This window comes from Apteryx mantelli, chromosome 22 (genome assembly GCF_036417845.1).
Source record: "Apteryx mantelli isolate bAptMan1 chromosome 22, bAptMan1.hap1, whole genome shotgun sequence".
NCBI classification, from domain to species: domain Eukaryota; kingdom Metazoa; phylum Chordata; class Aves; order Apterygiformes; family Apterygidae; genus Apteryx; species Apteryx mantelli.
This window is the reverse complement of record NC_089999.1, coordinates 7,132,243-7,156,806: the sequence shown is the minus strand read 5'-3', so window position 1 is coordinate 7,156,806 and position 24,564 is coordinate 7,132,243. Positions and strand designations below refer to the sequence as shown.

General features: G+C 41.1%; 1 protein-coding gene across 6 annotated transcripts in view; it reads right to left on the bottom strand.

The window, feature by feature from the left end:
• CUX1 (cut like homeobox 1) overlaps positions 1 to 24,564 on the bottom strand; it is a 280,556-nt gene that overhangs the window by 44,996 nt on the left and 210,996 nt on the right. For 3 of the 6 annotated variants that reach the window (XM_067309895.1, XM_067309897.1, XM_067309898.1), the window contains 5 exons: positions 24,047 to 24,212; positions 23,358 to 23,414; positions 4,664 to 4,966; positions 3,090 to 3,152; positions 25 to 213 (listed from right to left, as the gene is read on the bottom strand). The exons of 1 other annotated variant lie outside the window; for it this stretch is intronic. In XM_067309895.1, coding sequence (XP_067165996.1) covers positions 25 to 213; positions 3,090 to 3,152; positions 4,664 to 4,966; positions 23,358 to 23,414; positions 24,047 to 24,212 — 778 coding nt within the window. The remainder of the gene's footprint in view (positions 1 to 24; positions 214 to 3,089; positions 3,153 to 4,663; positions 4,967 to 23,357; positions 23,415 to 24,046; positions 24,213 to 24,564) is intronic. 2 more of the 6 variants (XM_067309896.1, XM_067309900.1) reach the window with 1 other exon arrangement.

The window sequence follows — 24,564 nt, the reverse complement described above, 5'->3', positions numbered from 1 at the left end:
AGTCCGCACTCTGCTCCAGGTTACCTTTTTTCTCCATTCGTTTCATATCCATCAACTTCTCCACGTTGTTGGGATCATTGAGCCACAGCTGCATGCGGACAAAGGGTTCCCGTCCCTTCAAACTCAGCTTGTGCCAGGGCTTAGGGCGAGCCAGAAGGTCTGAGACAGAGCCTTGTGTTAGCCCTAGGATTGTCTCCCCAAACAAACGCTGACCTAATACGAAATTGAAAATCACATGTAATCATTCAGTTAAGAGACAAGACTAACAAAAAAACCCAGCAGAACATGACTATAAGATCATTCGCCAATTATTCTTACTTCAGAATTGCTTGAAAACCCCAAGGAAACATTTAGAAGAATAAAAACTCTCCCCCCACTAAAGGTGTAAATATTAAGCTTTAGTTTAATCCTTGGGATCTGACTGTGGCAAAGAGGGGAGCTCAACACCTTATGGGATCAGGACCTTACAGTGGAAACAGTGCGCAAAAAAAAAATTAAATTAATGAGATTAAAAATAAACCAAACTTTTAGCTAAGCAAGCAACTTCGGGGAGAGCAGTGAGGCTACTTAGTTCTTATGAGGGAAGGTACTGTAACAGCTTCAATGCAACCAGATAAGACAAACATCTTAAACAATCCGTGAATCAAAACCAACACAACATTCAGCAACAGTTCTATTAGTGTCCTCAAAGACACATGTAAATATTTTCTGTGTTGTTCTGTTATCACTGGCATTCTAATAGTGTTTTAGCAACTGCAGATAATCATATTTTACAATAGCAACTTTTTTTTTAAATAACCTCTACAGTACTTCTAGTTAAGAATACTATATCTTAGTTGTCTTTCAAAATGCTGTAGTCTAGTATGGTAGAAACTACACATGCTTTTCAATGTATATCATTTATGTGTGCATTAACAATTTTATGTAGTTAAGATCTTAACTTAATAAGGACTATGGAAAATGTCTGTGGAGTTTAAACCCAACCATGCAGCTGGTTCCCTAAAAACCTTCACTTTAATGTTCTTCCTAAGCTAAACCGCCCTGATATGTAACAGCTTTTGTTACAAGACTGAGCCTGAAGTCATCTGAGTCATAACCGGCGATTTCTGATAGAAGTGCAGCTATCATGTATTTTCAAGGTAACCCAAAGATCTTTCCATACCTACCAAGTTTAGGCCTTGGGGTCTTGTGTCTGTTCCTTAGCTTTTTGAATGCCCTCACTAACGTGCAAAGCAGAAGGCCCTTCTCCGCTTCCTATACGTGCCAGCAGCGTTAGCCAGTGGCACCACCTGGCTCCAGGGGCCGGTACAGATGTGGGGGGGCTCGTGCTGCTCCAGCTGTGCAGAGCATGCCCGCCCTCGAGCTCCCTCGCGAAAGCACCACGGCAAAGAGCTATTCCACAGACCTCTCCCTGGCATCTCACTTTGGGAAACTCCTCCTCCTTTTTAACTCTGGCCTTGTGGGTTTTTTTGCCTGCATGGGCGGAGGAAAGAGGAGGGATGGTGGGATCAGTTTAAGCTGCAGGGTTCCCCCCTCGGATGAAGGGGCCTGCTGAGATTTTGTACGAAGCAGCCGAGATTATGAGAGGTGGGGAGGGGAAGTGAAGACGGGGTTAACAAGAGAGTCCGCTAATAATCTCTAAAACTAACCCTGTGCTTGGTTCTTAGAGATGAAACAGAAACCTAAATTCACAATTTACTTAAGTTCCAAAGTAATACGTGATTTTCAACTAAATGGCTTAAATACAGACTTTTCTTTCAAACCCTCAATATCAGGAAAATCAGGGAAAAAAATTGTAATTCGGGGCCAATTTTGGATGATCAATATTCCAAAGTTAACCTACTCCCTGCTTCTCTTTGTAAATGTGAATATGCTATTTAAAAAGAGCAGCAAGGCCTTATCCATTTAGCTTTAAAAGGGCCAGTTAGTTGCAAGTAAGTATTCGCACTAAGATAGCTACCTTAAAAATCTTTTTTCTTTTTCTTTTGTAAACAGCTTGCCTTTAACATTTCCCACCGTTTTGAACCGGGGCCGAGCCCGGGGTGCTGAGGCTGCAATGTGAGGAGCATTTCTCAGTGGCCACGAGAGCTCCCATGGCTGCTGTGCTGTGCCCTTAGGGCCACCGCAACCGCCCGTGTGGCTCCATGGTAATTTGGAGCAGGGAACTGATCTAAGTCTCACTAATCTATCAAAAATACGGTGGTCCCTTTACACTCAGACCAAATCCCTGCTCTGGTTTATCGTGTGAACACACGAACAGGAACACCAGCAAGAATTAGCAATTCTGGGTCACAAATAAATGGCCCGGAGCAGGTACTAGCAATGCTGCTGAAGGAAATGAACTTCAAACTACAGCCTAAAAATTTTAAATCCAGAAGTGGAAGGAGGTATCATCATGTTCTGTAGGTACTATGGGCAAAGCTAAAGATGTTTGTGCCATTTATTCTATTCCAGGATACAGCAGGACAGGATCAAACACCTGAAAGACTCCCAAGCTGACAAGGAATGCATTAGAAGTCATTCTCAGGAGGGAGTAGGTGTATCACACTCCATCTTCACCAGAGAGCTATTAATAACTTGAATATTTTTAGGAACAGTTTTCATAAAGCTTCTTTTAATTCCCCTTATTTTTTGCCTAATATCCTTTGTGCATGTTCCCACTGATGTAGCTCCTAATGGACCAAACTTTCTGTAAATTATGCTAGCTTCATGGCTAGTCCTGGCCCATCCTGCAAAATCCCCCCAACACTGCAATTTTTCAAAAGCTCATTGCATTTTCCTCCCTATGCATTTAAATGACATGTTGTCCTGACATATATAAAACTATGACATTTGGGGCTAGCAATACTAAAAGGAATGGGAGGAGAGACACGCCAAATACATTCTGGTTTGCCAAGTCATCTTAAATAGTTTCACGCAATCGTGGTCTTTAGCGGCTGACGATATTTGAACAACCGAGCCGCTAAGACTTGGCCTAGGACAGGTTCACAAGGCCCTGTGGCCTAAGACAGAGAAACCTGAGCACCAAGTCAATCTGGTGCACTAGCACACTGAGGGCGCAAAAGGAGACATTGAAACTGGTTCCACACCTAATGCAGAGTTTGGGGCACATTTCCTGGCTCTTCTGCTGCTTTTTAGGCTTGTCAGCCACACTGTAGGAAAACAAAAATCATGGGAAATAAAAAAGACTAAGTAAAAATGGCATCAAAGCAAATGTAAACAAAAATACTTTTCAAACCTCTCTGGAACACCAGAGCAGGTACAGACTCAACAGCATTTTGCCCAAAAACTAGGGGCTTGAACCTGCTAACCCTTACCACGACTTGTGGCTTTATTTCTACATTGACTCCACTGAACAAGCAATTGCAGTCTGCCCACGCCAATGTGCATGAGCGGGTAATTCTGCTGGGTTCAGTGGAACACACTCTCATGGCAGGGTATGTCCAGAATCAGATCAGATCATTTTCTTTCTTTCTTTCTTTTTTTCCCCCAAATCATGCTAAATGAGAACTTGCCACCTCCCTTCCCTCCACCCCCAGTAATTTTTCCATTTTTTAAATCTAAGATAACACCACCTGTTATCTTGTGTCTAGCTGAGAAAGGGTCCCTTCTATTAAAATAAAGGACTCTTTACTTATACAGTTATAACATTCAGATGATATAGGTGGAATCCTTCTCACGTGAATATTATCAGTCTAAATGCAAGCTTATCATTTCGGCCCCCCCTCTAGTGAATGGAGAGAAACTGGCACCTCTGGAGAGTGATTCATCCAACCATCTCAGACATCTGCTTTGAACGTCTAAACGCAGATGAGATGAATCCCATGCTAAGCACCAGAAGCACGTATAGGTAGCACTGGAGCAGCCTTACTGCCTTCCAGCCAGAGATCTCAAAGAACTCTTAAGGGTTTCCCAACGCCTTGGCAGGGAAGGAAGTGTTAAGCAGACAAGAACTAGTAACTTACTCAGAGGCATTGTGGAAAGATTAAGTGTGGATTTCCCAAACCTCCTGTACTCAGATCAGGTTATCCCCTTTGCCTACTCCAAATATTGTCAGCTGTATCAACATTATACTTAACTTGGCACCCAAAAACTCATCTGCAGGCAAAAGTAGCCTTAGCTTTGTAGGTGTCTAAGCAAAATAACTAAATGACCCCATAGACTTACCTACAGGTTCATATAAACCTCGACCAGGTCTGGATTCACCTTCTAGCTCTACAGGCACACTATGCTTTTGCCTCTGATGCCCTTCCCTTTCCAACCATGCTGGGACTCCTTTACTTCACCTGTGCCTAAAATGCTGGGGCCCTGAATCTACAAGCAGTGGGGAATCGGCATTTCTCAAGAGGACACCTCACTGGCTTTGGGATTTTGGTCTTCTTTACAGCCTGCCAGACTGAATTTAGGGAGCTGGGAGCAGTATCTGGCTGGTGAGCCAGAAGCAAAGCTTAAGAAGAGCAAGGGTGTGATGACATTTTGTTATGAAGTAGAGTACTACAATCTGAAAGGATTTTTCTACTGGGTTACGAAAAATTCTTCTTAACAGTTTAAAGTTTAGGCCAGAGCCAAAACCAGGTATCCTTGTCTACGGAAACATAACTTAAAAATCAGAGCATGAATACTTCCTCTTTATTTCAACAAATATGAGAATAAAGCAATTTACCAAGATTGTTGTCCGTCAGCACTTCTTTGACCCTTTTTGTAATGCCATACGTATCCAATTCAGGTGACATAGCAACCAGTTCTTGAATGCTGAGGGCTGAGTGGCCAGACAGAGGCAAAGGTGTTGTAGATTGGGATTCGGAGGCAGGTGGCTCACTAGATTCTTGTGATTTGCCATCCTTACTTGTCTCTATAGCAGGACAGGGTTGCTGTACCAATTCGGTCAGGCTCTTCACTGATTCACTGGAGCTCATAGGAGATTCAGGAGCAGGACTGCAACTGGCAGAAGTCTTTGGAGTGCTTTCTGTAATTAAAAAAAAATAGAAAAAAAAGACCTCACTTTAGCATAACTGTAATGTTTTGATTGCAGGATATTTAACTTTCCTTCTCATTTAAATTCTATCTACTTAAAGAAATGCCTAAGCATGCAAAATGCTACTTGTTATGACTTGGTTACTGAAAAGCTTCTTTTTAAAAAGAGAATTATTTTGCAATTTTATCTTGAGTCATCTCTGCTTTCTCATAAAGGCAAGATGTACAAAATATAAATAAAAAATAAAATTAGAAATAAATGAAGTGCAATACTTTGTAAGGTTGCAAGAAATTTCCTTGGTCAGGAAATCTCACGGTCTAGCTTTCCACAACATTTTCCTATTAGAATTCTCTTACATCTACTATTACAGACTAGTTTAAACATCTTTTTATGACCAATAAGAAACTCACTTAACCACTATGCTGTAGTGTCAGTGAAGGATTTTCTAGAAATGATACAGCTTATCTTGAGAATGTTGCTGATTTCATAGTCTGTTTCTTATCACTTGCATCACATTTTCACATATCTCCTCTTTGCCCAGAAATAACTTAATTATAAGATGTATTTTAATCTTGTTATGTTGTATCAAATAACAGGCTAGAGAATCCAGCATAAAGATAGCTAGTGGATCAGGAGACACCAAAATTTGTTACGTAAGCACTTTGTTTGAAAGAAAGCTTTCTGAATCTGTTAATTTTTCAACAACAGTAACTTCCGTACAAAACATTGTTTTCCCTTAATAAGTTCACATTTATCTTTAAATGGAAGTTACCAACTACCTCACGCAGAAAATCCAAACATCTAAGGTGGAGTACAGTCTGAACTTTTCTTTTAAAGCAACACCCCGTGGAGAACGTGTTTTAGAAGAACAATTCCCTACAAATGATGAAGACTACATTAGATTTCTCCATCCACTTTCTCCTTTCTGTGGGATCACTTCTTCCTTGCTGTCTCCATCTCATTACTTGACACCGTTATTGTACGTATCTCGGATTCATACATCAGTGGATTCATCTCGAGATCCCTGGAGGAAGCTCAGGAGTCCATACCACAGAAAAAACTTGGTCTGTGCAACACAACTGTGCATTTTCCTGAGCACTGCGATGCCACTGCGACAGCAATTCGCTCTGCAGCGCCAGGTCCTATCACTAGCAAGTCAATGGCTAGCATCAAATTCCACCTTTTTTTTCCATGTTTGTTCATTTTCCAGAACACCGTCAAATAATTGCAAAACAGGCAGATCATGCAACCTGGAAAGCATAGCCTAAATACTATAGCAAAATGCTGCTTTAGTAAAAGTAGGGTTCAAATGAAGCAGGGTTCACGGTAAAATGGTGTTACTCAAGCTAATAGGAGCTTTTACCATACTTTGTTTAAGAAAGGTTCCCTGACACACTTACATAAAGTTATTTTCTCAAACCAAGCAACTGGGACTCTTCTCAGTGGTTTTGGAAAGATGTAAAAGAAGCAGATAAAAAGGGAAAGCCAGGTTCGTATAAATCTTTAAGGCAATATGGATTCTACAAATCTTATTTCTTTTCTCTGCTTCACCCTAGGTCATCATACAACTGAATATAAAACCCAGCAAATGTTATTTTTGTATCAGGAGCAGCAAAGGAATTGTACTGTAAATTTGCCCTGATTCACCCATGCGAGGGACCAATTTGGCAGATCATCCATCTTGTTCACTGTACACTGTCAGGGATGGCATGAATTCCCTACATGATAAACAGATTTCTTCGCAGGTCTGTGTCCTTTAACCCACAGCAAGGTCAAAATTATGGCTGCCTAGCTAATAAACCGCACGGCGCTGGTTCAAGTTCCCTCTAATTTTGTCCCTTGTGCCAGCTTATACAAATCTTACTGAATAACTAGAGCAGCTGCAAATTTCCTATACAATTCTTCATCCGTGCACGGCAAACCACACACACGGAGTACAGAAAAAATCCACCTCCCCCCCCCCCCCCAAAAAACCCACCCAGGACCAAACAAAAGCCTTCACGAATGCTGCTTTTTCCCTCTCCCTTCCCTGCCCAGCCTAATTATGTAAACAACAAAGGTAATCTATATTATCATCTATCACTGAAATGCTCCATGTTGCTCACATATTAGCTTATTTATTTTTTATATTGCATATCAAGAGCTTGCTTGAATTTCATTTTTAAGACCAATCTGCCGCTTATTTACTCAAAAAGGTAGGATTATCTGAATCTAATTTTGGAAGGCAGTACAGATGACAAACTGTTTTTTTTTTTTCTCTCCTCCAACAAAATGCAAGTGTACAGTGATTTCAAATGAGGTGTTACGCATGTATACTTCAGATCACTCAAAATATGCTCTCCCTTCACTTTTAGCACTTTCCCCTTATGGAAAACATTTTCAAGATCACATAAATATTTGAGGAAAAAATCCATTATTTGGAAAACTCAATTCAATAATCAAATAATGCAAACATCTCCCGTTAATCTATTTAAAAAATTAAATAGACATTTAGAGTACAAGTGACTGCTGACAGAACAAAGGGGAAAATTGAATGTATTCACTATTACAGATTTAACTGTCAATCTACAGCCATTTCATATGTTTTATGAAATAATTCATCCGTATTCATTTCTCCCAAGCTCCCCACAGGACAAAGAAACAAATTCAGGATATCTGAAAAATACATATTAAGATTTCAAAAGTAGCAATTGAACATTTCCGATGAAAATAACATAGTGAAAGCATATTTCTTTAAAACATGCTCTCCTTTATTAACCCCAGTCTTCACTGAAAAACAGCACTAAGTTAAGAGTCATCCAGTTTCTTAAGGGTGTATAACTGATGCTCACTGAAGGCTTACATATGTTTGTATTTAGTGAGAAAGAGATCATTTTGTCAATATGAGTATAAAATTGCGTTATGATAGGCTATGGGTATCCCATCATGCACAACTGGCCTACCCCAGGGCCACCAGTTATTGACAAAGTTACTTTAATAAATTCCAGATAAACTTCACTTATACCAAAGGGATGTTGCGTTTTATTTAAAATACTTCCCTGGGGACTTTCCTAGAAAATTTCCTTTTCTATTAAAGCTGCATAGGAGAGAACAACTATTTCAGCTGGAATATTTGCAAACATGGATTACTCAACTTTCAAAATGACTCTTGGCTGCGGGTTTTAAAAAGGTTTTCCTGTCATTTTGATAAATATTTGCTCATAAATACAGGATTTCAAAGAGACCACTTGCGGCACAGAGTCCAGCCCGTCCAGTAAGTGCTCAGTTCAGGAGCTTCCAGGGAACTCTGTGTCACCAAGTGCTTTCCAAGCCCCGGTAGCAAGCAAAAGCCCCAAAGCTGCAGTAATAAGGTGCTAAAAGTAAACAGCTGGTGAGATCAAGAACATCACCAGCATACTAGCTCACTGCAGCAGCTGAGAGGGCCATTTTATTTTATTTTTTTAAAAAGTCTCAGCCACAAAAGTGAGCCATACCCTGCAATTTGTAGAAGACGGCAGAAAGGACTCCAGCAAACCAGACTTCCCCCAAGCCAACCTGGTGGAAAGTTGCTGTCCCCACTGCAATCTTGATAACCAAGCCCTGAGCATGCGACAGAGACGCAGCTCAACAAGGCAACTTTAAATGGCCAAGAAACTGGTGCAACTTTTGTACAGTGCCTCTTATTAAATCATTACAAGCTGATGTTGAGAACAGCAATGAAAGATTCAAGTACACTGTAAATGCATTTAAGTGATCCAAATATTCTAAAGCTGCAAATATAACTGAGTCATAAAAGCTGCAAAGACTCTTCCATGCACCTTTTACATTATTCATTCAGAATATGTGTGTTTAGGGTTTTGGAAAGTTAGGCGCTGCCAACCCGTTTTTAAAAAGCATATTCAAATATGCAGTGTAGAAAATAATAATCAAATGTAAATCAAATACTAGGAAGTGATGTCTGCATGAATGTGCCAACAATCTGAAACATTTGAAAAGTGTGATTGGCCTCCATTCATATCTGAAATATAAAGACAACTGAAATATCAACCCTGACTATTTCACAGCTGAAGAAAACAGCTAAGAAGAGAGAGCGATGGGACCATACAGTGAGGGTCAGCATTCAACTCTTTGACGGCAAGTATGTCTTTGGAAAGACAAATACATCCAATGTAGTGTGTGAATATCAGAGCGCCACACTTGGGGAAATATCACGATTGCCAGAACATATGGTCCATGTTCCTAAGTGAGGAAATTCTTCAATTTAGTTTTCTTCTACTACAATTCTAGAGAGGGAAGTATCATCTAAAATGAAGATATATAAATGAATGTAAACAAAGTCAACATTATACAAGTATCTTCCAGTTCTGATTTTTTTTAAATGCTATTTTTTCCAATATAAAATTGCTCCTTGAATGACCACCAACAAAAAATAACACAGTCATTACAGCTTGCCTAACTTCCCTCCATTTAGTACCTATCAGTTAAGAAAGAAAGTAAACATTGTAATTTAGAGTCTATGACTAGGGTCTGTTTGAGCATATAATGATACTGGCTGAGAGCAGTAATGATTTGACTTTGCTTTAATCATATGAACACAGAAAATCTTTTGTGGTCTTGCATTCCTTATTGCAATGGATGAAGCCAAACGATGCTTTGGTTCCATCCATCCTCTCACTATGCCTTCCTCATAGTTTCTAGCATGACACAGTTCTGGAAAATACAAGACAGTCTAAAAACAGAATTCTAACCTCAGTTCACCGGTTACAGCGGTTTTCCTGAATCTAACATTAGATTTTCTTGTTCCTCCAGAACAGCAACATTTCCTGCCTCATGCTGTGGTTCAGATTCCCTATATCGGATCCTATGTCCTGAATTGCTTGAACACTGATTGTACAACATTTTGGACTATGATTATTCCACAGGTGTCCTGGGAATTACCTGAAAACACTTCCCTTAACACAGTGTCAGCCTGTCATATTGCTCTACAAGGTCTGATCATGTTCGCCCATCGTAACGTGACAAAATTCCTACAGGGTTTAATGAAGCTCCTGCTGAGTGAGAACCAGCTGCCACTTGACGGAGCCAGGCTGCACCAGGCTCCCCTCTCGCGCACCAGCACGTTCCTGAGGATCATCTGCTCAGGTTGCATCATCTCAGAATCAGCAACATTTCATAATATTCTGCAAAACTGCAGGACACCGGTCAAGAGGGATCATTTTTGAGATGTATGGTAACTCCTCTGACTGCAGGTAGCAACATTTGCCAACAGCCCCCGTACGAAAGCAGCAGGACAGCTCAGATCCATGGCACAGTCAGAGGGAACCTCCTCCTGAAGCTCAGGACACCACTGATGCAAAGGCTTGCAGGTGACGCCTGTGACAATCCCCCGGAAAATCACAGACGCCTACATGACCTGACACCAGTCCCAGATGCATCCCCATCAACAAAGATATCTAGACAACAGGGCAGTGTTGAGACATGGATACTGCTTCACCGGTCCCAGAAGCATCACGCTGCTGTTCGCCGGCACGCGGGGAGATTCCTCAAGTGGGATTTCTTGCAGTCATTTTGAGAACTTGGCAGAGGTGGCATTTTTGTTCGGACCCTGCTTCAATTCCTGCAGCCACGGCAGGAAGTTTGCTTTCTGCCCCCTTGTAAATCAAAGCCACACTCAGGGCAAAGATGTGGTACCAAAGCATTCGATTCTCAAGCAGAAAATTCAAGCTCAACGCGCCAAGCTCTCCTCCCAGCATGCTCGCCCGTCTGTACAGAGTACCCGCTACTTCTGCGGCTCAGGAGCTGCTGCGCACATAACCTGCCCAACCTTTGCCACTAACACAAGCTTCGCTAATAAGCTGCAAAAGGACTTATGGGGAATAAGGTACAAAACAGGGAGAAGTTGGGGGAAGACCATGCAAAACACAGAAGGTATTCAGGGGCCTCTAAAAGGATTATGAAAAATATTATATTCTGAAGACAGCAGGCAGACAACAGCTGCCTTAACTTTCAGACAGAAGAGGATTGAAAAAGCAGACCCACTATAATTTTCAGAGACAAATCTCTGTAGTTTATCTGATCCACTATTTAAATTTCAATACACAGTTCCTCTATCTGCAGTAATAATAACCTAAATTCCATTTAGTGTTCATTTGAGCAGTCAGGATAAAGTCATTTCTTATTATCTCCCCACTGTGTAAAAAACAGCTTGAAGGTAGGAAGTCAGCAAGCATTTTCACCAAAAAGTAATTATTGTAAGTGACATTTTTACTGCTGGCATGCCATAAGGCGAACTGCGCGTTTGGAAGGACAAGTTGCTAAAGCAAAATGACAGGGTACTCTGTGACATTCCGACAAGAACCCAAACATGAGTTAACTGGCGGTTGGTTTGATGTACCACTTTTCGTAATGTCCAAAAGCTCAGGCTCCGGGTCTCTGCCAAACTAGTCAAATCCAAAGTTACTTCCAAATGGACGGCCAGAGCGGCAACGCGGGGCGCGCGGCCGCACGACGAGGCACCGCCGCGCTCGGCGCTCCGCTCCTTCCCTTTACGGCAAATTAGTAGAGAAGATGAAAGCAGACAAACACGGACAGGAGATTTCTCCGCAACCTCTTAAAAGAGCATTTGATACTGCAGGGCCTGCATTTACCTGCTCTTACAGATGAGTTAATGGACAACAACAAACCTGGCAGGTTGCCTGAGATCAAAGTGTCTCATACTGGGACTGGATTAGTTTCTGTTTTCCCCTAATTATTAGGCTGCACAGTCTGACCAATTTCTAGACCGAAAAAAACAGGGTAATGGCAAAAACAGGCAATGGCAACATATTCAGGACAACGGAGTTATTCTACTTTCTAGGTTCTGAAAATTTCAGGCAGAATTTGTTCCTCAACCTTCTACTTAATTTTAACTTTATGTCCATCTTTACAGGATCTCCTAAAGCATCGTAACAACTTTCCAGGTACCAGTGGTGGAATGCAAGTTGGAGCTATGCAATAAATCAGCTAAGCATTTGTGGCACAATACAGCAATAAAACCCTCCTACGACTAATTAATAGAACACATCTACAAACACTGAACACTTTCTCACAGGTAGTGTTTTTAGTGGATTTACTTTAAGTGAGTGATCCTTGCCTAGTCACAATTTGCAAATTAATATGGATTATAAATATATGAACCTCCTCAGAATCATAAATTTGTGTGCACATATAATGATACAAAATATGTAGGCATGCACATTCATGGTTGCAAGTGTTTGCTACAGCTGCAATTATAGATTTCCACCATGACCGTGGGGATTTTGTTTTTTTCAAAAATGTTAACTTTGGGGAAAACATTATTTAGGTTTTTGCTCAGAGGGAAATTTTATGTGCGTGTTGGGGGGGGGGATCAAAAGAAAACCCCTTTAGGAAAGCGCACAGATGTACGCTTATCTGCACTGAAAGAAAAGGAAACCAGCTTTGGTTGACTCAGAAATTACTAGGGGAATATTAAAAATAAAAGTCCCCATCCTGTATACGAGTGTAGGAGTACATATCACTATCTGCACGATCAGGGTAAAGATTAAAAGTACCTGAAAAAAACTGCTTCTGAGTATTGTTAAGGGATTACAGGATTTTGTTGCAATTTTATGCTGCATTTTCAACAACTACATGTTAGCACCAAGCTTGAATAAAAAAAAAAAAAACAATAATGTTTTCATCCATGGGGCCTGGAAACTAGAAGCTAAAGAAATCAGATGAAATTCAGAAAAAAGTAAGATGGGAGTTGGAATTAGTCTCATGAAGAAAGACTGATGGTTGGACATTCAAAAGCACACAGAGAAGTTAGGTGCCCAAATCTCATTTTAATGAGTGTGCAACCACAAAAACCTTGTAGACACTCTTGAAAATCCCACTGCCGTGCCCAAAACTACAGTAAGACTGTAGAGCCTCATAACCAAGAACTAGCATCAATATCTGTTTAAGGGAAACTCGTCCTGGCTCCATCCTTTACCTCCCTTTCTGCCCCTCAGTGAACCACAACTGTGCTGTCCCAAGGGTCTGGGGGACGGAAGCTGTGAATCATATTTTAAAAAGTAACACCCTTCCCAAAACACACACGTACAAACCCCAGCAACAAAATGTGGGGGAAAGGGACTAAGAGTACTAGTTTGGATCTCTCATATCCTTTGCAGTGCAAGCCCACGCACCGCTGCGCAGGCGGGTGAGGGCACAATTTGTTATGTGAGAGGTAACGAAAAAACGGTTTCTTATGCCAACACTAATGTTGGACAAACTATGAGCCAAGTCCTAGTGTAGCTCCGAGAGTTCAGTGTTGCTCACTGAATGATAACTGAAGAAAACACTGTGCCCAGGGACATCTGACCAAGCTTATAACCAGCCAGCAGCAGGTCTAGCTCCAGGGCAATCTGTGCCTGCTCAGGCTGGGTCATGTTCAGCTAGGGACTGGGGTAGTTGGACTGTCTGGCTCAGTTCACAAGCTTGGACTGGATCAGACTTTTCTTCCTGCCACTGCCTCTTCCAAAGCCTTTGTCACCTGGCGTACACCAATGCCATCACTCGGGTCCAACTTGGCCTTCTCCAGCCCGTTGAGTAAGACATTGCTGAAGGCACCACCGGGGAAACTGCTCGCAGCCCTTTGCACACATCTTTCAGACCATGATACCTCAAGTGGCCTAGCCCACACCTTGCATCAGCCAGTCCCTTACCGCAGTCTGAGAGGTGCTTTGTGCCCCACCAGCGCAAATATCTAATAAGTTGAAAAAAAGTTCTGTTCTGCACAGTATATGCACCATGGTACAGCTGAATGTGCGGAGACAAATTCAGTTACTCCACGCAGGAGGAACAGGTAAAAGCAACTGAGTCGCAGAGAGCTGAACAACGGTAGTATGGCATAAACTCAAACCATCAAACTTCCACCAAGTTAGGAAGACTCTCATCAATTCCAAGTTGATGGACAGCCGCGGTGTGGATAGGCTTGTACGGGCAAGTACGGATTCCTATGAAGGGCAGTTTGAACATCCCAGATGTCAAAAATCTTGTGCAAAGAGATACAACTTGATTTAATCCATTAAGAAGAAAAGTTGCATTGAGATCTCTCCAACTTTGGAATGGAGATACCAGCCAGAAACATCGAATGAAACTCTAAAATATTACGCCTTAAGGAACACTTCTGAAACAGCCTATAGGGAAGCTGGAGGTCACTATCTAGCCATGATTTTAAGTGCTGTTTTATGACCAATGAAGGGGAAAAAAGGGGAGCTTGATGCTTCTTTTAGCTCAACATAGACAAAAATTCAGAAACGTCAGAAAATGCCCAGACTGGACCAACAGCCCCCCATCCTTCCCCAGTCACAGTGGCCAAAAGTGGATGACTGTGGAAGAGGTAAACAACACAGCAAGCATGTAGTGATGATTTCCTCAAACACACCGTTCCTCCTGCCTTCTTGAGCCAAAAGTAGGGCCTTTGCATAACAATATGTAAAATAATATATAATAATGCTGAATGATTTTTTTTTTTACATCTCACCTTTAAACAATTAAAAAAACCCTTTCTAAAATGAAATCAGATTTTAATTTAGATGATTAATGGCAAAATCATGGCTGCTTTAAAATACATCACTCTACACTCCTAATCTTTATTTAATATTCTGATTTTTCTGTGTTTCCATAACTTAGCGAGAAGTCAATATTTAGAAATAACTGTTGGAAAAGACTTTTAATAACCTTCTCATTAAAACAGCTTGTGTGCAGAAGCCTTCTTAAGGATTTTCTGAATATTAAAACAAATATGTCACGAAGGCAATCAATCAAGATGCCACAGCTCCATATAAACATATTTATATTTTTAGTATAATCAAAATAAATGAGTGCACAATACCTTTTGGAAAACAGACTTAGCGCTTTTAGGGGTTCTGCTTTGGTTTATGGCGCCTCTGTTGACTTGCTGACCTTGTGATCAGGCACTACACTTTGCCGTGTTGCCATCGTTATGACTGTTTGTTGTCCTCCACTACTGTAAGCCTGAGCATGAAGGTATTTCTACATTCCCCTTTGAGATTTTAACCTCTTGTTTGCTCCGGACAAAGAGTATGAAGCAGAACACATATGCATGCTGTGCATCCAATTCTACCATCATACATATTTCCCCCTCTACAATGTGGATATTCATCTGCTATAGCCAAAATCCTCAAGGGATGGATCAAAGGCTAATGACTGGATTCTTTCCCTCCTAGTAAAGTCCTATCTAACATCCATGGCACATGGATCGTTCTTCGTCTTAAAGAAAGCATTCAAAGAAGAGTGACCCTGAACATTGCAACACTCAACGTGCTCCTCTTTGGGAGGAGTACTGGCTAAAGTACTGAAACAAAATGACATTTACATTGCATGCAACAATATTATAAAAGCTATTAAGGTACATTATTTTACACATCCTCATAATCTCGCCATACTGCTTTACTTAATTTGTGATAAAATTGTTGAGAAAGGGTACTTAATGTAGGACAGTCAGTAAAAGTAATTTATCATCTTCCCGCTTCGGTGCTCACGTTATCAGCGAACTCATTTTCTGCATTCATCATGCAATCAGCCTATTATTTGCATATTAATCAGGCGGTGGACCATGAAAGAGCCGCATCCCAGCCAAATGCTGCACTATCTCAGGAGGAACACTCAGTAATTATCATACATCAGTGTTATGATGTGGTAATTGATTATAACATCTTTCTGTTGCCCCTGGGGAGTCCCACTGCTAACCCAGCTTCAGGCATTCTGAGCAGATTTTTCCCTGAAAATTAGAGAAACCATTGCTGTCCTTTTATTAGGGTGTTTTTTTTTTTTTTTACCTTTACAATAGGCAGCTCTCTGAGCATTTCCAAGTTATTATTATTATTTTTTTTTTAATGAAACCTTCATTAGGAAAAAAACCCATCTGCCTCAAATCAGAAAATTAAAACAAAAAACAGAAACAAAACAGTTGGGCTTGTTCTTGTTCGTCCTCTCTCTTTCAAGGTCTGGTGGCTTTTTAGGTGCTGGTATTGCTTACATAATACCCTTCCCCATCAAATAAAATAAAATGTTGCAACTTCAATAGACAGTAATTGCAAAGTTCGTATAAAGGCAGCTAAGCTGCTTTATTTAGGTGCCAAATGAGAGGCTAATTTTGGTCCTCTCGGAAAGGACAAATGAAACATCTGCCAGTTCAAACTTGCACTATTTTTAGGATCCCAGTTCCAAAGGGGTAAAAGAGAGAAACACACCCGCAACACAACTGAGCCACACTGCAGGTCCAGCGCTCGTCTGGGCAAACCCCGGTGGCTGGACGACGACGGGACCCATCCTGGCCTTTTCTTCGGAAAGCAAAACCAAAAGGGGCAAATTGCTTGGGAAAAGACACCTGCGGGTGCATCCAAGGCCATGCAGGAACGAGCTTTGTCCGGGCTCTGCAGCGAGGCCGGCCCAGCTGGGGGAGAGCTGGCGGGAACAACGCGAAAGGGTGAAATTCCTCTGCAAAGCGTCTTAGCCTTGTCGGAGAAGCTCCCAGCACTGACAGCAAAATGGGGATATTTTGTAGACCTCAGGTTTTGCCAATAAAACTGTGCTTGAATCATTCCAGAGAATGGTCACTCCTTTCAATCACACTATAGGAAATAATATAAATCTATCAATCTATCTATCTATCTCCAAGGAAATAAGTATCTTTCAAGTTACTGTTAGCAATACCTTTGAGAATTACAAATGTGGGACGTTTACATATCAGCCTTCTTTTTCATTTCCTTTGGCTTATTAATTGGACAGTCTTTTGCTTCCATTTTTATTCAAATTCGATTTCCAATTCATTCTGCTTTGTTTTTAATGCAAGTGGTGTTTTTTTTTTAAAATCAATTTAAAATAATCACTGGATTCTTTAATTTACAGTTTTTCTGGATGGCTGTCAGCAAATTTAAATACCTCCAATAGCTATCAAATTAGGAGAGACAAATTCATCAGTTTTTCTCCTTTTCTGCTGCACTCAAACACAAGGGACAGGCTAGAAGGTAACTTAGAAGATATTAATTTTCTGGTAATTTTCTGTGTTTTTTTTTTCCTTCTCGGGAATGATTTGCTATCAGCTAATACATAGCTCATAATAATCAAAGGAGGATTTGTTTGTTAGCATCCAACAGGGTGTTTATTTCTCCATTTCAAGGCTATTTTGCGGAGAACACAGCTGCCGTGTAGCAACAGCCCTGTTCCGCGATGGAAATAACACCCTGCACGTTTGGCGCTAGCGCACCTTTTTGCAGCATTTCAGGAGGAAAATAACTCATCATCTGTTCCTCGACTCGAAGGAAAGTAATTTTCCCCCACCTCAGGAGCGCCGCACGACCGGCCGGGCGCCCGGGGGAGAGTCCAGGGGTGCCCTGCGGCCTCCTCCGCGCACACGTGCCTCTGCTCCCCCGCGAGCAACCGGAGACCAACGTGAGCCTTTGCCAGCTGCCAACCCTCCTCTTACCAGAAGGAAAACGCCCGGTCCCTTCGGAGAAGAGCCCTCCCGACCTCTCTCGCAGCTGCCGGCCCCTTGGGCTGCCCCGACGCTGGGGAAAAGGGCTCCCCACCACCTCGGCTCCTCGCTGCCATCCACCCCGGGGCCGCCCGGCCTCTGAGGCCGCCCTGTCACTTCAGTGATTCTTCTCTTTGGCTTTCTAACATCTCAGCTCATCATTTCCCACCCAAGTCCTCTGCACTTAGCGGCTGGCACCCAGCCTGCCCGGGAAGAGGGGCTGATGTGGGCCCTCTCCCCAAAGGGGGCTGATGATCTCCAAAGGTGCAAGTGGAGGGAAAAGAAACCGCTGGTAATTACTGAAATGAAGTAATAAGTAATGAAAGGATGGAAATGGAAGTTACGGAGCTAGAATATTCAACTACAGCAGTTTTTTAAGCAATGCCTCATCATTTCATGAACGACATCTACTTTTAGCAACTACTACGCTTACTGGTAGTCTTCTGCACTACCCGAGGAACACAGCAGCGATAATGGCCCAGAAAGTTTGTTCTTACATACGGCTTTAAAAAATATTCACTAATTACTTCTATTCTTATAATGAGGAGATTGAGGCAGAGGCATTAACGTGCCTGGCTAAACGCTACTGAGGAGCTGCATGAGAGTTCCCTGCTTGGAGATCCCTTTACAGTCACTTTCCTTTGGGGAAAGACCCACGTTCCCAAATTAACCAAAGGAATAAAACACAGCTGCAACTTGACTGGGTCACTTCTCCCAAATGAAGGCTACGAACTCCTAACCACACTTCAGAGTAAATTAAACTCGTCTTCAGAATACGGCAGGAGTCTCCTCTTTGCCATTTTAATGTGAAGTGTGTTGGTGCTTTGTCATTATAATTCAGCCGCAAGGAATATCTGCCTAGAAAATTGTGCTCATTCTGTGATTATGTATTTTATTTTAGCACTTTTATAACAGTAGAGCTATGACCACGGTGAGGATGGAATCATCTTATGCAAGTTTAGTCACTGGGTGGTTCAACAGGCAGAAAAAATACGAGTAGGACAGGAGTTTCTCCTCAAATATCGACTGATGGGCAAAGAACTACGGCCATGCGAGACAGCTTGTGGAGGACAACTCTAGGTAACAAGCAGAAACGAGCAGACGATATCTAGCAACGCTATCCAACGTTATATTAAGAACTAACTGGAAACACTGACTTCACTCTGCATTCCCGGGCCCCAGTAAGGTGCCTGGACAGCGATTCTCCCAGCTTTATTGATACCATAAAGGCTGCCAGGAAGGTTTTCATGGTCCAAATGTCAGGGAAATGGCACAGAATATAATCACACACATTACAGACTACAACAGCTGCCCTTATGAGGAGCCAACTGATACCCTATGGTTTGAAATCAAGACAGCTCGGGCCAACTGCTTCAGAATTGCAATCTCAAGCGCACACAAAGAATGTGCAAACTTAACCAAGACTCGTCATTATACTTTAGGGTTTGCATGAAGATAACTGTTTTGCTGAATTAGTTGTTCGGCTCCAAAAAAACTTCTAAAATGAATTTGACATCTAGCGTAAAAGGAGCCAAATTTCTCAGCTAAACAGAAAAACTCAAAAATCGGCCATCAAATATGACCTATCTACGCAAGGAACTCTTGCAGTCCTACAACTCAGCTGTTAAAAAGCCAAGTGATCTCCCTTCTCTTCCATTTTATGGACCGCATTCACCAGAGACATTTCAAGTCATACACAACTTTATTAACCTAGAGTGCCAGCAAATTACTGCAGAACAGGCTCTTTCTTCTTTTGAATTCAAAAATAAAATAACCCGAATTTGGGAAGATCCGTCAGCACCACTGACCATTTGCGTGATCTCAAGGTACTGAGCATTTAGCACTCCTTGTGCTCATCTGAATCATGCTCTGGAGCACCATCTCAAACAACTATGCTCTTCCAAAACCAATCGAGTACAATGAAGGAAATAATCATGAAACAGGGAGAGGGAAGGGGAGGTTAGAGCTTTCTCTATTGCCACCATGTGGCTAGCAAGATCTTCTCCCAAGGATAACAGGATGATAATCCTGAATACGAATTGCAGTGGATTCAAGACTGAAACATCCTCTTTCTCCCCTTATTTTTCCCAGAGTGGTAAATATGACAGTGTCCTTCTCTTATTAGATAAACAGGAAGATCTACCCAGTACACCGTTAACTACCTGCCCACCCTGCAGCTTCTGTACTGAAAGATATTACAGCAGTATTATAGAAATAAAAATATAATAGATATCTGAGTCTGTCATCATTCCACAACATATCTGTTAAAATCATAACTACACTAAACCATAGATTGCATTGCTTTTTTTCAGATTTCTTTCCCAAGAGATGTTAAGAAATAATCTCCCTGTTGTTACAAATGTTTTATTTTGAAAATAAAGCTTTTATGCATATTTTAGTTGATCTAAATACAGTAGATCTTGGGTTTTTAAATCACCAGATAATATGCAATTATCTCAAGCTAGATTCTGATTTTGAAACAAGCTCTAATTAGCTCCCCATTTTATGCTGCTATAATCCTTTCTTCAACTCCCATGAGCGTTACTATTGCTAAGCAGCATGAGGTTAGGAATGATGGATGATACCCAGAAAGGAAGACAAACAAAAGGGAAATTCAAAATCCCCTGAGATCACCCGCAGCTGTATCGGCAAATGAAGATTTCCACATTAGGTCATAAGACGACCCTTACAGAAACACATACCAAAAAGGCATGTCTTTTTCCCACCGAGTATTTGCAAGTCTTTAATGTAGTATATAGAGAGTATATGTCCTTCACAGAAGGAAAAATACAAAAGTGAATAAAAATTCAGCTTGCCTGGGAGTAGCTTTGAAATCAACAGCACCAAAAGAGAAACTGTCTTAATGGGATATAGATGCTCGATAAAGATATAAGACCCCAAAATAAAACAAACAAGAGCTATATACAGTACAAGTATTTAAAAAACACCCAAGCACATAAACCTTCTCCTGACACATGGCTGCCATCCAGACCCAACCCAGCTCTGCCCATCAATAATGCAACTAAATATGGGCCAAATTCATCAAGAAAAAATGCTGATGCAGTTGGGTGACACTAATTCAAGTTTTTTTTCCATGTGATTTGGTCCATGCTTTTGACACATAAATCATTAAAAAGGCAGATTTACCCAAGGGCATTAGAGCATTTAGGTGGAAAGAAATACAGGAAAAATGTTAGAAAAGGCACAGTGATATCATTTTTGATCACCTAGGGTACAGACACCATTTTTATGTAAAACACATTCACTGGAACTTGCACAAAACTCTGTTAATCACTAAAGCCATGACTAAAGCTCACAGACAGAAAATACAGATAAATATCTGGTTATAATTTTGGTATTGACTGTGTTTTTCAAAACTTCTTAAATACAGCTTGAGAAAAGAAAAGTGAGCTTGGCTTCTCTTCGCTATCTCAAATTATATATATGTCTGCTTATCCATTCATTCTTACATATAAAAGATATAAAAAGCTGATATGCCCATCTGTCCATGTGTGACGATGGAAAACTACTGGACAAAAGAACAGATTCTCATGAATGAGGTGTTAATGAAAACCTTGTGATCTAGAAGTGAAACTAACTGGGTCAAAAATCCAGAAAATCCTGCTAGTTTGACATAATAACGCCAAACAGTCATGAAAATACTCACAGCTAATAAAAGCTGGAGACATTACTATGCATGTTGACACTCTATACACTGAAGATCTTCTTGGCAAAGCACTCAGGAGCCACTGGATGTATTAGTTTAATTTCACTTCTTTCCCTTCACGCATTCAACAAGTTCCTAGCCAATTATATTACGCAGAAAAGGCTCCAGACCTTTTTTTCGTTTTAAAGCTGTTCTGATTAATTTCTATTTTAAAATTACAAGTATGTAACCTTTTCTGCCTTGATTTTCCTGGGAAATGTTCTTGGAAGACCTGAAAATTGGAGCTGCTTTTTTTTTTCCTGCCCTGGAGTGGAGGATCTTTCACAAATGCATAATTATTTTTTACCTTTTCCAAGCTGTTTGCAGCGCTTTTAATTACAGAACAGCTGCTAATAAAAGCAAATTACCAAATTGCCCTTCCTCATTCAAATAAGGTGGTTTTGCTCTTTTATTCTGAGTAATGTCACAATCATACTTATTCCTTCGCACAGAGAAAGGTATCAAGAAAAGAAAGTCTTGTAAAACAATTTTATTTTTAATCATCAGAAAGCAGGGAGAAAAGGGCACGAACCCATTTTCTCATTTGTAAGTTTGCTTTAACGAAAGAAGGACAGCGATCATCAATAACATGATTTTAGTAGCTGATAGGAACGTGTCACATCGCAAAATATTAGCTCAAGGGCAGGAACTAAGGAAGGAGATGGGAGTGTGGGAGTGGAACAAAATATCGCAGTAGTGAAACCGAACTTCCTGAAGGAAATCACTTTTAGCTGCCGGTGACTGTCATGGGAATCCATAAGGTGGTCAGATTGTAATATTACGGGCTTGTCTTTCGACCTTTTGATAATTACAGTTAGAAATAAATATGATGATTAGCAATAACAATGCAGCCTTTTCCCAGCTCCTCTAATTTCAAACTCCTCTTAAAATGGCTTTAATTAATTACTCATATTTTCCATGCGGTCTTAGGCATTTATAACTGTAACAGTTACTATTGCATAGCATTAATGCTACAAAAAAACCGTCAATGCATGCTTTTAATGAAGAGCAGCGTATAAAATGTCTCAGAAAATTTCCATGTTCTTCAACTGCCTGTCTATAAGTAACAATAGCCCTATGATTGTAAATAATTTTCTCCAATTTTGGTTGTAGTTTCATGGCTGTTTTTTCCAGGGGCATTTTTGCTTTTATCTATTTATTTGCAACTGTTCTTCTTGAGAAAAACACGGATTGAACATCATAATGGATTTTCTTTCAGTAAAATCTTTGGGAATGCAAAACAGTTTCCCAGCAGAGTGAGGAAAAATAGTTCAGTTGGGATATTCAGAATAAAGCCAACGAGCTGCAGAAAAGACCAACGTTTCAGAATGGCAGGAAGGTGGGAAGAAGAGTATAATCCATCCTTCTCTTTATCTTGAACTGCTGTAATTCTCAAATACAGGGCACTGGCTACAAGTACAGAGCAGGGCACAAGTATTTTTCTAGAGGACAAAACAGCCTGAGTGGTTTACGTCAGTTAAGCATATCACTGGTAAAAAGACTGTGTGGGTAGAGTTTGGTATCTAACAGCAGGAACACAGCTGTTCTGTTCCAGTCTCCTTACTATACTGTGGCCGTCTTCGTAAAATCTTTAGCAATTTGCTTTTCTTTGACACTCATCTTTGCTGCATCTGCTTTTTTGCAAAGGGAAAGGGCGGGGGGCAGAGAAGAGATCAGCTTGGAATAGTTACCAAAGTTTGAAAAAGAAATATGTAACGTGGTCTCTTCCCCACCTTCAAGTTAACAAAGCAGATTTTGTGCAAAAGAAAGTGGGAAAAAAATATGCCAGCAAATAAGGCAGCTGGAGCATGCAGATCACATTACAAATGAAAGGCTTGTTTTACAGCCATTGTCACATGTCAAGTTGATAAGCTGAACTATGGTAAAAAACTGCAGAGCCAATGATCTCTAAGATCAGACAGACTCTCTTTGCTTAATATATGCGGCTAAATATGTGTACTTCCCAGATCTGCCATAGCAACAAGGAGAGAACGAGGAATTAACTGTGTTAATAAAAAGAAAAGAAAAGAAAAATGGAAGGTTCTCTGGTATGATACAACAAAACACACAAAACCTCTCGGCGTCAAAGCACAAGAAACGTAACGAAAGCACAGAGCATTATTCAGAGGAAATCATTGAAAGCGGCTGATTACCTGAGCTTGCACATCCCTGCTGTAGGGAATCCTGCAATGATGTCACAGAGTGAAGGACTAGATAAGAGAGGAGAGGAAAATCAGGGAACAATAAAGGCGATGCCAAACCCCAAACTCAACCGTAAGCAGGCTCAACAAACAGCGGAAGGCTGAGCGCCCTGATGGCACACGGCTCGTTTAAGTCAGCGGTGCTATAAGGGCACAGCCGAGGCCGACTCTGGTCTGGCCTTTCCGTATCAATAGATACTGGGATAAGAAAGCGCCACAATAAAAGCGTAACGGCAACACTGCATTCCCCCTTTAAAGCTTAATTCTTCGCGTTCGCCTCCTGAGAAAGCAATCAAGATCCTCCTAGGGACAATAATAACCCCATATATGACTCTAGAGAACTGCACGCAAGACTTTCCAGCGCATTAGCCAAAATTTTTGGAATTATGTATCGTATTTATGCCTCAATAATATTACCCTAATTAGGGACTTGATAATTCCTGCTTATCAATTACGCATAAACGAGCACTTCTTTTGTAAACATTCCCAGCAAGTCCCCTTAAGAACAGGCTGCGATGCGAGGGTGGACACTTCCACTTATAGAAATGCCTCAACTAACGTAGGGTCGAAGTGTCGCTTACTGCAACTTTAAAACGAATTCCTCCTCCTCAACTCAAACAACATAGTGGAATTTTAATTACCTTGTCCTTGTTGCTGCCCTTGCGCGGGCAGGACACACTGTCCCAGCTCACCATTCAACCAGAGCTGCATACGAATAAATGGTTCTCGGCCTTTTTGGGTCAATTTGCTCCATGGCTTTGGCCTGGAGAGCATGTCACTGACACTTCCTTGGGACAGCCCCAATACCTGAAGTGAAGCAACCAAGAACGGCACGTTAACACATTTGATTTGGAAGGGGGTAGTTTAAGTAACTTTGCTTTTCTTTACTCGCATATTGCTCATGTCGGTTTTATCTTGACAAGGAGTAAAACTTTCAAGTGACATATATATGGGCTTATGACTGAGTTGCTTTCTTCCTGCTGCGATTTTGTTCTTGAGCATTTTTTTTTTTGTTTTTTTTTTTTTTTTCCCTGCAGGAACAGAGCAGCAGTACGAACACCAAAAGGACGGGGAGACATCTGCATGCTTTTCATATTTTGTGTCAAATTTCATCAAGTCTAAAGGAAAAAGCACAGAGTCCAGGCACTGAGAGGTAGAA